General features: G+C 38.3%; 2 protein-coding genes across 3 annotated transcripts; one reads left to right on the forward strand and one right to left on the reverse strand.

Annotated features, from left to right (window-relative positions):
* Positions 1 to 247: 247 nt before the first annotated feature.
* LOC131299923 (uncharacterized) lies at positions 248 to 8,138 on the reverse strand. Of its 2 annotated transcripts, XM_058325500.1 has the most exons (6): positions 7,980 to 8,138; positions 5,963 to 6,135; positions 4,406 to 4,504; positions 4,179 to 4,330; positions 573 to 981; positions 248 to 430 (listed from the first exon to the last, which is right to left on the reverse strand). In XM_058325500.1, exons 2-5 carry the CDS (start codon positions 6,131 to 6,133, stop codon positions 594 to 596), a joined length of 810 nt encoding a protein of 269 aa, XP_058181483.1. In that variant the 5' UTR covers positions 6,134 to 6,135; positions 7,980 to 8,138; the 3' UTR covers positions 248 to 430; positions 573 to 593. The 2 variants fall into 2 exon arrangements, with proteins under 2 accessions (XP_058181483.1, XP_058181482.1); XM_058325499.1 differs by having other exon boundaries at positions 248 to 981.
* A 5,697-nt stretch (positions 8,139 to 13,835) lies between these two features.
* Positions 13,836 to 15,172, forward strand: LOC131299929 (senescence-specific cysteine protease SAG39-like). Its single transcript, XM_058325505.1, has 2 exons — positions 13,836 to 14,301; positions 14,392 to 15,172. Exons 1-2 carry the CDS (start codon positions 13,872 to 13,874, stop codon positions 14,982 to 14,984), a joined length of 1,023 nt encoding a protein of 340 aa, XP_058181488.1. The 5' UTR covers positions 13,836 to 13,871; the 3' UTR covers positions 14,985 to 15,172.
* Positions 15,173 to 15,312: the final 140 nt, after the last annotated feature.

The following is a 15,312-nucleotide window of genomic DNA, read 5'->3' on the forward strand; positions in this document are numbered from 1 at the left end:
GTTTAGTGAGGAACTACAAGGAAAGAGAGAGAATTCCCGAAATACGTTCCTTCTTTTTTTGGGTCAAATCGGAAATTGATATGTTCATTCAATACATCAACAAACGAATTTAGCAGAAAATTTAAGATGTAATTTGATGGCCTAAACAAGATTCCTACAAAATACAATAGGTTTTGCAGAACAAAGTTGAGGGGAAACTCTTCTTCATGGGAAGTTACAGATGCAAGCCCTAAAAGTTTTCTACTAATTGAACACATTAAAAATGGCTAGTCTCATACTTTCCTTTCTTCTCCTTGGCAAGTAGTAATAGTTTTTCACATGTGCAAAATAGTAACTCGAAGCATTACCAAGATACAAAAGGACCTAGTGTTGATGTGGTAGCTAAGGTGCGCCTTTAGCATGCGGTAGGCCTCGGTTATGAGAATTCTACCTATTGCACAAACAACAACAAAAACAAGCAAGTATCTGGGGACCATTAGCGAGTAAACAAGATTAGAACTCAACCCAAATGAGTCCCACAAAAATAGACATAGACTACAACAACTCAAAAGTTTTAACAGCGCGTTTCTAACCCAGTTACAAAGAGATGGTGTCTAAAAAAGCCAATGAACGCCAACATTGCCAAGCCAAATGAAAAGTGGGAACTGAGCCAAAGCAATGAGGAGCAAAAGAAAATGTTGCTTGCTCGACTCATGACTTCTCACCTCCGAAAAGAGTACTCTCTTCATTGTCTTCACTAAGAAAATCGCCATGCATAAACACGTCCATGGCATCAGAAAGTAGTACGAGTAACTCCAGATGATCCTCCCAAGGACAGCCAAACACATTCCTGTAAATGAATAGCCTGCGTATGCAACGATGTCCAAGAAAGGAGCCTCCCCACTTCCTAGTGAAATCAAAGATGCCTTCAGCAGGACAAATTGCAAAAACCAGCCTACTAGTCCCTTCATGAACAGCCAACTTAGAGTTTCAGGACTAAACCTGCCAACAAAAAACAGATAATCAGCACCGGCTAAGGTATAACGCAGGTTCCAGTAAGCCCCAAATTTTCTAGAAGTCCGAAATTTTAGCACTCTTTCAATATTAAGGCCTAGAAGAAAACAAAATGTCTATGCTAATGACCACCCCCACCCACAAGAAAAAAAGGACCGACACTCGTAAGTCTACTTCTCAAGCCAAAAACAACCCCTTTATCCAAAGACCCATAAAACAAATTGTTCTTTAATTGCTAACATGCAAATGGCATTTCTTATGCATAGCCCTCAATAACCGGAATGAACAAAACATAATTTGTCTCCAATGTATAGCAACAAAGAAAACTCTCATCTGAAGGCCTAACAAAATAGACCAAGTATTTGTCCAAACGCCTCATTACTAAGGCAGTAACCTAGAGTCTAATAACTTTCAGTACACGTAAATGGCAATAAATCCTATTTAAATTAAGAGTCAAATATTAAAAAGCCCTTTAAGAGATTTCGTTTTAGATCCCAAACATCAGCAGGCAGGCCCTGGATGTTAAATATTAGGATGTGGGGATGTCTATAGTGTGCTATTGGGTATGTGAGATGGCGAAGGGGGAGTGAGACAGAAGAAATGGGTTCATTTCCAATTCGACAGCACCTCCCTTTCCCATGCAACACAAGTAGGAGGAGAAAGACCAAAAGCAATGCGGTCATATATGAATGACATTATTCGCAAATTGTGTGCGAAGTCCCCTCTGCCCAGCAATCTATAATTTTGTCAGGCCCCTTACATGAATGAGGGAACTCATCATTCACGAACAGGTTTTTCTTTGAAAGCCAAAGCAAAATATTTTGGAAGCCATATTAACAATCTGCGAAGTGCGAACTATCTCCACTGCCTATGCTGTAGATGTGATTTACACGCTCATGACATTTACATGTTTGTATTACCCTGTGAAAACTAAGATGCATACAATCCCGAGGCAAATTTAGCCATGAGCAATATGTATCTCAGCCAGTAATATATTTCTTGTATATGCTTTAAATCCTTCCATATTACCTACTCCACTCTCACATGGCATAGTAGTTGTGTCTAAATATAATGATTAATGCATTACTGTTATGAACTAATGTCACGCATTATCAAGAGAATGTCGAGATAAAATGAAACATTATACATTGTTATATAGATACCGTCCTCAGTTGTTCGGCTGTATACTTAAATTACGTTACTTACATAAGCATGACCATACTTATCACCATACTGATTGTCTTACTTGTATAACATTACCCATCTAAGTGATTGTTAGCTTCTTTGCAACAAACTACAGGAGCAGACACACTGCTGGTCCTGCTTTCAATTCAACTTCCTAATAGCATCACGTCCTGGTGTCTTGACTACTGCGAGCCAAACAACTTTTAGAGGACTATTATGCGACTGGTTTTGCTAGCTTCTCATACAATGTGAAACAATGAAACTCAACAAGCCTTAATCAAATTGCTTCAGCTAGGAATCCTTCTACATTCACCTGTCAACTCTTTGCAAGGCCAAATCTTCTATCAGTACGAGGGAATATATATTCTACTATAGAAAAGGAGAACACCGTATGGTGTCTCCTGATTTTTGTCAGTGAGTACAAATCTTAACTTTGTCAATTACTTTGCATTATCTAGTGGAGGGTAAGAATGAGATGAATTTCAAATCAGGAGCAATACATAATTTTAAGAATCATCGCAGTTACAACTCAAGGGACTCCTTGCAACTACAACTTCTTTCCAAGTAATATCAAGCTAAACAGCAAAACACCCACTCAAAAACCAGAACTTCCAAATGGTTCACCATCATTGGAACAAAGGAAAAAACGTGCACGGTGAGTCCATTCTAAGCAGGGTTGAACCGTTGAAGAACAAGTCCCAGTTATGCAAGTTCAGAGTTTTTTGTTACGAGTCCGATTCAACACATTCATCTTACAACTAAAGAAATTAGAGTCCTTTTTTGGACTCTAATTCGTCCGTGAACAAAGAAGAAGAGGGATAAAGGAAAAATGGATGGGCAAGCCATAATTTCCCAAGGTGAGGATTTTTGTTGTTCATGTTTGGATACTAAACGAACTTTCATTCGAGGCAAGAGATTTTATGCACTCATGTGTTTCTAAGTGAAATGAGAAAATATATCATCGAGGGAGCATTTGACACCAACGTTAGCACCAAAGTGAGGAAAATAATTTGTCACATTTCAGTGTGGTATGGTCTCCTCATTTGTGACAAGTTTTACAGAAAGAGAAAGACTAAGAAGGGTTAAGCAATGACTAAATAGTAACTTAATCATTTAATTTGTAGGTAATCCAAAGATTAAAATATATTTCGACAAATACCGTTTATTTTCTATGTGAACAATTAGCACATGCATCGCACGTGCCATGCTGTTTCTTGCCCTTATCCAATCTCTTGTCCTTCAAGTACCTCAACTTGGATCAAATCACTCCTAGACTAAAATGTACACGGGCCAACATTTTAACAGCCTTCCTCCCATTGGTTCTTTCAGTTGTGCAACTTCTAACATGCTTCAACATACTCCTTAATCCTTATTGACAAAGCTACTCTCCTTTACGTAGGACTTACCTTTCCTCATACTCCAATTTATATTGATATGTGCCTTTTCTATCTCGCTCAAACTTAAGTGAAATCTTCAGATTTTTAAGTATCCCATCGAAGTTCTTCAAGGAAGTTAACTCATGCTATAACATTGGAGGGGCTTGGCTGATGCCGCTAGACATTCTTCTACTTTCCAAGTCATTGACCAAAGTGTGCCATACTGTCAGAGTGATAGAGGCAGACACATTTTTATTTATGTGGTGCATTTGGAGGGTGGTTGACAGATTGAAGTAACTTTCACAAAGGCTTCAAAGTGACTACATTCTTATCAATCTTGGTGAAAGGAAAATATTTTTTGAATAACTAGATTTTAAAGGAGAGTTGAATTTTGTTGGACATGGTTTGAACAGAGAACGTGAAGGAAATTTTAAGTCAGCATATTTCACCAAGTAACTAACAAACAAAGTTCAAGTTGTACAAGGGGAAGGAGAAGCTGGGGAATATCAGAAAGACCGCATCAGGCACTAACAAAGACAAAACAGGGCAAATCCATTTTTGCAGGAAGAAAACAGGGAAAGCTATTATTGCAAACAATGGAAGTGTGAGTATGCAAATTCTTACTTTCCATGAATACCCAACGAGAAGCCAGCAAGCACGATATAGGTACCAAAAACCATGAACGGAATGTATAAGTCTGGTGCATTAATATCATAAATTGGAGGTTTGTACGAGAGCCTCCCCCCTACAGGCTCAGTTACCCTTGTCCAATGACCCTAGAGGAACAAAAATAAGATTAATAGTATGAAAAGATTGTGACAAATATAACTAATAATAACGTTTTCCCTTACCCTGTGCAGAAAAGGGAACAAAACAACCTTCAATTTGTTCCTCACATAGCTATCATTGACTTGGAAATAGTACTGTGGATCAGAGAAGTACCTACTTATCTGCACATTTCATCGTAAGCAGTGAATTTCGAAACCCCACCATCAATCAATGAAGTACGTGCATTTGATGCCTAAACTACTGCCTCATAAGAGAATCACAAAATATTCTTTGAAGACTACAAAGACTTTTGTAATATCACAACAGCATCTTCTTTTTGAAGACTACAAAGACTTTTGTAAAATCACAACAGCATCTTTTTTTTGTCCAGATAAAGAACCGAAAACAACGATAATTCAAAAAAAATGTCAAATGCGGAAACGGAGAACGTTCATCCAACAGAAGCACTTCATAGCTAATTGGAGTCTGAGATGCCAAGGATTTTGTCAGAATTTGCTGACCACCATATCATCTAAAAGCATATACTGTTAGAGAGAGGGGTAACTTCACGAACCCTTACCCCATCCCTTCTGGTGTGGCCAAGCTCCCTTCCATAAGTAGCCAAACAACTACGCAATTTAATAATGTCGTAGGTGGTGACGTTTGAACACATGATACCACAGTAAATAGTTGACTACCATATAGAAACTTAAGCTATTAGAGAGTGTGTTAAACTTGATTAGATATATCATATATCTCACTAAATTTCTACTCTGTCACGAAGCATTTTAGTTAGATGCATATTCAGATCCACCAAAATAAATTGTTTCATTTCTGTTACCACAGCCACAAGTGAATCATGGAAATATCAAAGGGACCATATCTGTTGCAAGATAATTTCTGCTAGCCAAAATTGAAGGAAGGAATCAAACAGATAAACATACAAAGGTCTCCCGAACAGAACATATAAACATGAAATTCATTCAAATAGTCCAATAGTTTTTGAAAAACAAATTGAAGTCATTCCTAAATCCTAATATTCGGAAACCCTATGAAAACTTTACAGATACAATTTTACCTCATGCACCACAAGTTAATTTGGAGTGTTTTCGTGGGTGTCTAAGTGCGAGGCAATTGCTCTCCAAGTGTCTAAAGCGCATAAGAGTTCAGAAAATGCAGAATACAATAGGATATGTTCTGACGTGTGTCTAATAGATGTCTACAATTGATGAGTCTCGTGCATGTCCATGTACAACACGACACTTCCCCTTTTCACACGTGCATGTGCTTCTTAACACCAACTCATATAACAATGATCTAAAGTAAAGGGCAGGGGGAAAAACTCCGTGATGCCTATAGCCAACATATGCATTTGCAGTAGAAGAGTTCCTGGGAATGACAAGTCCTTAATGATTCCATCGAAAGTTTTCTCACTAGCACAAAAACTTCCGTTAATCAAACAAAATGCAAGTGTCTATCTGCAAAAATCAATGCCCACTGTAACAATAAGCATCCTTACTTTCTATTCCCCTTTTCTTTTTTGGGTGCAACGGAAAGTAACGTCCCCCTACTTTTCCTCAAATATACCAGTATACATGAGTTTGTCTATAATTCTATGAAGCATTATGCATATTACTTACATTGCTCTGCACATACTCTGAGCTTGATCCTAGGATTCTCTCTCCATATGCACCCAGTCCACCTCTTATAAGTCCTGAGCCAGCACCATAGAATGCATTTCCAAGTGGATTAGACTGCAGATTTGTTGGTGGTCTTGGACCCACCTGGTTGGCTCCTAAGTTGTCATACATATCTGCAATAGGAAGGAAAGGAGGAAACATTGTCACACCAACTTCGCTAATAAGTGAAGTGAAAAACGGCAGAAAAGAATTTCCACAAGCAACAAGGTCTTTTGAGTCCAGAGGACGTTTAACTTTCTTCTGCATGACCAAATTATGCAGTACTAAAATCACACTATTACAGCTATATGCAGTGTTGATGAAATAATCAAGATGAATAATCAAGGACAGCTAAAGATTCTTCAATAAAAGATCATAACCGCATGACAATTTAAATGCAAGAGATGTCATTAGAGAGCAATCTTAGCTGAAATTGACATTACAATAACAATTTAACATCTTCTATTCCATATAAGATAACCCTACACATCTCGAGGTTGGAAGCCAGAAGGGCACATTTATCAGCCTTGAGATTGTTTGTGAATGTTTAGCTTTATTCTCAGGCACAAAAAATTTAATTTCTTTACAGCAGCAACCTTGTTAACTTTGACCTCAATAGCAATTAAATTTGGCTCACTAAAATTTAAATAGTTGTCCGTCCGCTGCCAAACACCACCGCCCTATCCATGCTCCCACACACATATCCGATAAGTGAATTGAATAAACAAGCAGAAGAGTTTGTACACTTCTAGCTATGTGCAGTAGCCACTCCAACTATTTAATTCTTCCCAAGGACTTGATGAATAATGAGAGAGATTATGAGAAAACAACAAAAGCTCTTCAAATAGTTTCTTTTTCAGAAACAACAAACAGTACAAAGTGGCAGATGCCAAGAAGAAGAAAATTTGTACACACAACAAAACATTACTTCAAGTAATATGATCAAAACATTTTCCTTGAATACACCCATAATAAGATTCGGAGAACCGCTCATTAAGTTTTTCAAAACAACAACTCAGCCAATTCAAGAACAAACAAATTATCATAAATCCCAACAACTTGGTATCAACATTCAAATCCTTCTTTACCAATCTACTCCACATAGAGCAGCAGAGCCTTCTGAAAGCTTTGGCAATATGTTGCCATCTCAGCCATACTCTTCTTAACCCCATTGTTTAAGAATGCCATACCCAACAAGAATCGTTTGACTCCTTACTAGCTCAATGCCATGAATGCTTCTCGTATATGAATAACAAGTTTCGACATCTAAAGCCTGTGGAAGGTACCTGATTTGAAGCCCTATGGTTCTCGAATTTCAGCAATAGATAATAATCCCTCCATCCCATAAAGAATGTCCATTTTCACTATTCATCTCTCTCGTCTTTTATTTTTATTTTATTTTTTTGGTAATGCGGCGTTTCCTAGGCCAACTTGCGCGCACCTCGAACTAATCCCTACAGCCCCTCCCACAGCTGTTTCACACCCTTACGTGTGGAGGTGAGGTGGCCCCAAGAGTTGCTAGAAAGGGGAATCAAACCCTCAAATCCCTAAGTCGGCCAAGACCACCAAGCCAACCCGTTGGGGTTGTCTTTTATGGTCATAAACACTTCGTCTAATATAACTAAGTGATATCCATCAGATGCAGTTTGAAAATGACTGCTACTATGAATTAAAAAACGATAGATATGAATAGTGAAAATGGACATTCTCTGGAGGACGGAGTGAGTACAACTTTCCGGAGTCCCCAAACTATTAAGTTCGTGATCGTTCGAGCCTTTGAGGGACAGAAGAAAGCAATACTTGATCTAGGTTTGAAAGAACTAAAAGCCAACAAAAAAATAAACATTTCAGAGTACCAATCCAGGCTAACAACAAACAGATCTTCCGCTTCAAAATAAATCCGATAGAAAATGTAAGAGAGAGAGAGAGAGAGAGAGAGAGAGAGAGAGAGAGAGAGAGAGATGGATTTGAAGCGCACCTTTTGTATAATGTGCGAAGCGATTCAAGAGCAGAATGTGGTTACCAGTGGGGTCTCCGGCGACAGGATCCGATCTCCGGTGATGTCTCCGGCGTGGAGAAACGTATACGCAAAAGTAGAGTGAGGAAATTGGAGAGAGGAAAGGCACATGGAACAGAATTTAAATGCGATTTATATCCAATTGTTACGTTCGTCATCCAGCCAACCACAAGTTGCCAGCTCAACAAGTTAACCAATGCAACAATTTTACCACCACATCCAAACACATGCCCATTTTTTGAGAGGGTAAGAGGGTAATTTCACTTATTAAAGTCATACAAGCAAGTGCGTGGGCTCGACGCTTATGTGTATGGGTGTGTAAGGCGGACCCAGGGTGCTGTAGTGACCCCTCCGCACTATACGTGTAGTGCAACCAATCCGACCATCCATCTCGACAATGGACGACTCGGATTTTCATCCGAACAATAGACGGTTAGGATTTGTAGGAGTTCGGATTAAACCCAAACTGTCCACACCGAGATGGATGGTCAGATCGACCGCACTACGGTGTAGTGCAGCGGGTGCACTACAACCCCTCCCATTCCACGTAAGGCCCCGTTTTGCTAATTAAAGGTAATGTATTATGAGAGAATGACTTATCTTATAAAACAAAAAATCAATATTTAAAAAATAATAATCATAGCGAAACGGAGCCTAAATAGATGTGGTTGTTGCATTTTTGTTATGGTCCAATTAACGGCATTTTTACTACAACCACAACACATTTACCCCCAAGTGTTGTAAGTATTTGGGTGTTTATTTGTAAACTTTTTGCAATTAACCGATTTGTATGCTTTGTATAGAAATTTTAACTTTTTAATGAGATTTCTAACAATACGCCTTATTTTTCATCTTTAAAATTACTTTTAATTATCTATGAGGGTTAGTTAATTAGTTTGTGAAATTTACATACTCTTTTCTTAATTTTCAAGAAGACATCTCCATATAGAAAACCAAACAAACAAAATGGGAAGAAAAGAATATATATTAATTGGTTTATTAAATCCGGCTCTTTACCCTTTTATTCGCCGAGGTTAACTCAATTTTCTAAACACGATTTAGCAACAATAACAAGAGAAAAAGAACTTGAAAACTAGATTTACAACAAGACAAAAGCAAAAAAAAAAAAGGTGTGTTTATTGAACACATTTTCTTGATTTAGGACAAAAGCAATTCTTTGTATACATGTTCTTAGAGCATCTGCACCAGACTCGACAAATTTTGGACCAAATTAATCCTCAAAACTTACTTTTTTTTTACTTTAGCTAGTGACTTTCACATAATCATACAAAATCAAACTCTTTATTCTCACTTTCTTCTTAATAAAATATTCACACTTAATCACAGTGTACACCGGACCCAATCACAATCTGCTCCACGTGCCCTCACCACTGGAAGATGAAATTCATCTCAGCCCTTCAATTAGTTGTTCCAAAGCACATCTTGTTCCACGTGCCCTCACCGCTCACCATTGAAAGACACCGGAAGGCCACCCGGCTTGCCAAATATCCTTCCCATAGAAGAACAGAGCATATACCAAACTGCTCTCTCTCTTTCTCTACCTACCTACCAGCAACACGAAGCTGAAGATCGATCATCAGGGTCAATCGACTCCATCTCTAAAGATCCATCAACTTCAGCAATTGAAAGTGATAGGAGCAATAGGCATGGGTTCAGCAAGGTCCTCGGCTCCACCGTCTCCCCAATAAAATATTGGGATTTATTATAAAACGAGTGAATAGGGACTCATTTCATCAACCGAGTAACTGTTGCAATTTCATAAATTTTGTAATTTGGTGATGAATTTGTTGAGTCTGATGTTGGAGCTTTTTTTGAGTGTTTTGAAGGTTTTTACTCGTTAGTTTAGTTTAAAGAGGGAGGAGGCGAGCCTCGTGCGGATGCTCTTAGGCCATCCACAGTGATATAATCAAATGTTAATTGTTTTTAAAGTTAACAGTGTTTGTGCAAAAAATGGCTCACAATGGTATAATCAAACTTAGCAACACCCTTAAAAATAATCAAATTTTAGATTTTGGATAGTCAAAACTAGCAATATTTTTCAATAATCAAAAGCATTTTTAAGCTTTGGATAACCAATTTTAGGCTGTGAACCCCTTATTTTGGTTATGAACTAGAAGCGACCATTGTGAACCTTAACATTGATAAGCTTAACAACCTCTTAAATGAATAATCAAAAGCTGATGTGTCAACTTTTGATTATCCATTTTTGATTATACCATTGTAGATGATCTTACATCTTATAAACAGGAAGGTAGTCTTACAACTAAACAATTTAAAAATGATAACCTCACAAGCACCCCATATACGTTCTACGTCGTCCGTGAATATCTTAATAAGTCATTTTTCCTCCTCTTCGGTACCCTTGTATACACGCCGGATAAGCCACTTAATTATGCTTCCCATAAATAGATGCATAGATATCTTCGAGAGAGCAAGTCCAAGTAGGGGTGTGCAAAAAACCCACGGACCCGACCTGACCCGACGGGTCTCGGACGGGGTCGAACATATGGTTCGGACGGGTGAGGGTTTACTTTCTGTTAAAAATCAAATTTCGGTTCGAGATTCGGATTGATGCGTTCCTTACCCATCAGGTCAGACCCGACCCGTCCCGACCAATCCATAAAGCCCAATTCAGTTTTTGGTGCAACCCGACCTGAAGTAAAGAATCGGGCTCACAGACAGTTCTTACCACCTGTGCGGTTCGATTGCGGGTCTAAATATTCTTACCCGATGCGGGTCTAAATATTCTTACCCGATATGGTCGGGTTCGGGTTCGGGTCAAAACCGACCCACGCCCGCTCCGTGGACACCCCTAAGTCCAAGAGCAAGGTGCAGCTTGAAAATCCGAAGCTCCCAAATTCAATAGCAAACCAAGTAGTTGCATTGGTACTTGTTTGCGAAACTATCGTAGGCACAAAGCAGAGCAGCTTTGTATAGACAAAAATTTGTCCAAGCACATTCAGCGGCGGAGATACATGGGGACCAATTGGGGACACGGGACCCCATTGAATTTTTGGTTTTTTTTTTTTTTTTTTGGAATTTGTAAGAAACATCTTAGAAGTTTTATTAGTATATCATCTTTAAAAGACTAAAATTTATTAAGTACTTTTTGGATCGCATCTAAATATGTTATGGAGAAGGGTATTAGGCATCATGTGGCGATACTTCCAGACTATTTGAATACTTAGTTACTCACAAGCAAGCCTTAATTCACTGAATTTTCGCCTCGAAACTATAATATGTTTACAATTTGAGGCTTGCTAATTTGGACATGCCTGACAAGCTAATTTGGTTGCAAATAGTAACAGCTAGCTCTTAAATATTTTCACTTTTCACATAAATATTGATCTGTCTCTTCAATTTACTGCTTAAGTGCTAAACTTTTGTAATCACACCTTAAGACCTTTGCTCTTTAGTCTTTCCAATAAATAAATGCTTTAAAAGGGCTGCTTTATGCCTTTATTTTATCCTGTAAAGGATTCAAGAATAATATTTCAACTAGGAAATTATAATAATCTTTATCGGTATGAACCGAATAAGATCAATTTAATTTATAATTACTAACCATCACTTGGCATCTAGCTAGAACCTGATGATTAGAATACTTCATGAGTAAATATAAAATGGGTTTCAAAAAACTGCAATCAAATAGGTCCAATTAGTTTGCATCGATAGCTTTTTGGCGCCGACTTAGCCAGAAACCGTTTTATCATCTTGTGGATGTCATTTGTGTGACTGTGTCTAGGAAAGTATGCATTAAATAATATGCAAAGAACTGACAAAGCTAAATAAATACGCTTCTAGAATATCGTAAAGGACCAACCGAAAACAAATTGCATAACGCAACGTCATGAATGGAAAATTCGTAGCTTGAAGAGGTAAGAGGTTTACGCCCGGTATCCCTCGTTCTCAATTGGTTTTCGGCACGGACTAGAAGATCGCAGTTTGACACTAGTATGCATCAAATACGCGGAATAGAAGATCGCAGTTTGACACTAGTATGCATCAAATATCTCACCTGGATTGCACGGCCGGACTAGTAGACATACAAGGCTAAAATACCATAAGATAAAATTAAGGAGCCATTGGAAGACAAGTTCCACAATGCTATGTCAGAGAGGAAAGAAAAAATCCCAGCTACTATATTTCATATGCTTAAACTAATCAAAGTTTAATTTCTCAATATGTGATCATACATTTTCCCACTACACCATCTATTATATTTTTTGTGGGGTCCACTAAAATACAGAAAAATGCCCATAAATTTCAAAATAATGTTTTATGGAGCCCTGTAAAAAACCATCTCCAACGGATATCGGTAAGTATTATTTCTAAATTTGTATAGGCGAAATTGCTCAACTGCTCAGTTTTGCTCTTACGAATCCAAAAATAATAGTTATTGATATTCGTTAGAGCTAATTTTTTACAGTGCCCCATAAAAACATTAATTTAAAAATTTTGGGCATTTTTCTGCATTTTGTTAGACCGGTGTGGGCCCCACAAAAAATGTAGTGGATGGTGTATAACAAACATGGTGAAAGAACGTAAACAAAGGATTGGGAAATCCAGTAGTACAAGGCACCCTGTACGGCGACCATCGATTTTGACAATGAATGGTTGGATATAATTCGAGCTCCTACAAATCCTACCCGTCCATTGTTTGAATGAAAATCTAAGCCGTCCATTGTCGAGATGGACGGCCGGACGTGTAGTGTGGGGGGTGCTGTAGTCTATGAAGCACGGATACTCCGAAAACTAGTCACGTACGAGTATCGGATACGCGAGGGATACAGATACGCGCCCGATACGCCCCGATACGTATCGGGTACGGCAAATAAGTATCCTACATTTAAATTAAATATTTTTTATTTCGGATACACGAGGGATACGTGGGGGATACGGCAGGATACGTTTAGGATACGGCAGGGTTCAAATGAATTTTTTTAAAGAATCAAGTACAAATTAAAAGGGAAAAATTGTAATAATAGCATCACTAAAAATATAAAACTTATAAAATTATGCACATCGATAGATCATTCCATGAACCGGTCGATATTTTCCTGCCCTAGATCACTTGAACCTTGGATCACAAGGTTCTCTCTATGTTTTACTGGTATGGGTTTCTATTGTTTACATTATATAATAAATTATATCTAATACATACACTGGTACATAGATATATGTGTATATATATGAAGTATATTATATGCATACCGATTAGTCTATTGCCTACTAACCTGTATTTTTTTTTCATTTTTACAAAATTCTAATCCTTTGAATGATAAGTTCCTACTCTTTTGAGATTGACACGTACTTCATGCTTGGTATTAGCAATTCAACTACTCTTTTATTTCTTATGACTTCACTTTTATGCCTAGGAGACTAATAATTATAAAAATGTATAATTTATACAGCCGTATCCCCAAAGTATCCGTATCCTATTTTTTTAGGTTTTGACATATCGCCGTATCCGTATCGTGCCATATCTGTATCCCATATCCGTATGTGTGCTTCATAGGCTATAGTCCATAAACAAAGGTAGGTTTTAAATTTTTAATCCATGACATTATATCAAAATTTGAGCAATATCAGGAGGAATATGCTATTATGTACTCCAAAAATAAGGGGCAAATGTGAAAGAGCACTTAATATTTGTAGCCAAATGACCTAATCAAGAATGTCTTTATCGGAGCATTTTATCCGGCACCTACTAATTAAAGAAGTGTGTTGCCACAGTTATGTAATTGGAAAGATTTTCTCTCTATATATAGCTTATCATTGCGTTGTACCTCCAATCCAATTCAAACATACATCCTAATTGGAAGTAATTCAATGGCTTCAACAAACCAATACCAATGCTTCGCCTTGGCTGTGCTTTTTGTTTTGGGAGTTTTGGCTTCCCAGGCGACGTCTCGCTCTCTCCAAGATGCATCCATTTCTGAGAAGCATAAGCAGTGGATGGCTCGCTATGGACGTGTATACAAGGATTCCGCAGAGGAGGAACAACGATTGAAGATATTCAAGGACAATGTAGAGTATATAGAATCTTCCAACAAAGCAGAGAACAAGCCTTACAAGCTTGGGGTTAACCAATTTGCCGATCTTACGAATGAAGAGTTCAAACTACGCAACAAATTCAAGAGCCACAATTCCTCAACTGCAACATCTCCCTTTAAATATGCAAATGTGACTGATTTGCCATCTAGCGTGGACTGGAGGAAGAAAGGGGCTGTAACGCCCGTTAAGGACCAAGGCCAATGTGGTAAGTAATATTTTCGTCACAAAAAATAAAAAGAAAATGAAAATTAGGTATTTTGTATTATCTAACACTTCATATGTTATCAACATATAGGAAGTTGTTGGGCATTTTCTGCTGTGGCATCCATGGAAGGAATAGTTGAATTGACAACTGGTAAGTTAATCTCTTTGTCTGAGCAAGAACTAGTTGACTGCGACACCAGTGGTGAGGATCGAGGCTGCAATGGTGGTTTCATGGATGGTGCCTTCCAATTCATCATACACAACCAAGGCCCCACCACCGAAACAAACTACCCTTACCAGGGAACTGATGGCACTTGCAACGAAAGAGAGGCCGCCAACCATTCAGCCAAGATAATTGGCTATGAAGATGTGCCCGCCAATAGTGAGAGTGCTCTGTTAAAGGCTGTTGCAAACCAACCCGTCTCTGTGGCCATTGATGCGTCGGGATTTGACTTCCAGTTGTACTCAAGCGGCATCTTCACAGGAGCATGTGGCACCGACCTTGATCATGGTGTAACAGCTGTTGGATATGGAACTAGCAACAATGGGACCAAGTATTGGTTAGTAAAGAACTCATGGGGCACAACATGGGGTGAACAAGGATATATACTAATGCAGAGAGATATTGATGCAGCGCAAGGCCTCTGTGGCATTGCGATGGAGGCTTCATATCCTACTGCATAAAGTTGAATATTACAAGAAGTGACGAATTATGTAAAATCATAAATCTGTTGTTGCTATGGCTACCCTACATCTGTTATTGTTCATTATCGATGCAAAAAACCTTGAATATGTAGTTAATTAGCACATCAATGTGCATGTAATCATCTTCTTGACATATATCCACAATATATGAAATTTGATTCTCTTAATGCACCTGCAAGTAGGCCTGTCAATGGACCGAATCCGATAAAACTCGAATCCGATCCAGATCCGATAAGACTCAAATCCGATAGTGGTAATCCGAATCCGAAGATTGGATATCCGATCCGAATCCGAAAACCTTTTTACT

This window comes from Rhododendron vialii, chromosome 9a (genome assembly GCF_030253575.1).
Source record: "Rhododendron vialii isolate Sample 1 chromosome 9a, ASM3025357v1".
NCBI lineage: Eukaryota > Viridiplantae > Streptophyta > Magnoliopsida > Ericales > Ericaceae > Rhododendron > Rhododendron vialii.

Bases quoted from the DNA above. Each gene is read 5' to 3' on its own strand.
- LOC131299923 (XM_058325500.1), bottom strand. From the start codon at position 6,133: ATGTATGACAACTTAGGAGCCAACCAGGTGGGTCCAAGACCACCAACA. The intron at 4,505-5,962 runs GTAAGTAATATG...TGAAATGTGCAG, and splicing joins CAGAGTATGTGCAGAGCAAT to ATAAGTAGGTACTTCTCTGA. The intron at 4,331-4,405 runs GTAAGGGAAAAC...TTGTTCCTCTAG, and splicing joins TGTTCCCTTTTCTGCACAGG to GGTCATTGGACAAGGGTAAC.
- LOC131299929 (XM_058325505.1), top strand. From the start codon at position 13,872: ATGGCTTCAACAAACCAATACCAATGCTTCGCCTTGGCTGTGCTTTTT. The intron at 14,302-14,391 runs GTAAGTAATATT...ATCAACATATAG, and splicing joins TAAGGACCAAGGCCAATGTG to GAAGTTGTTGGGCATTTTCT.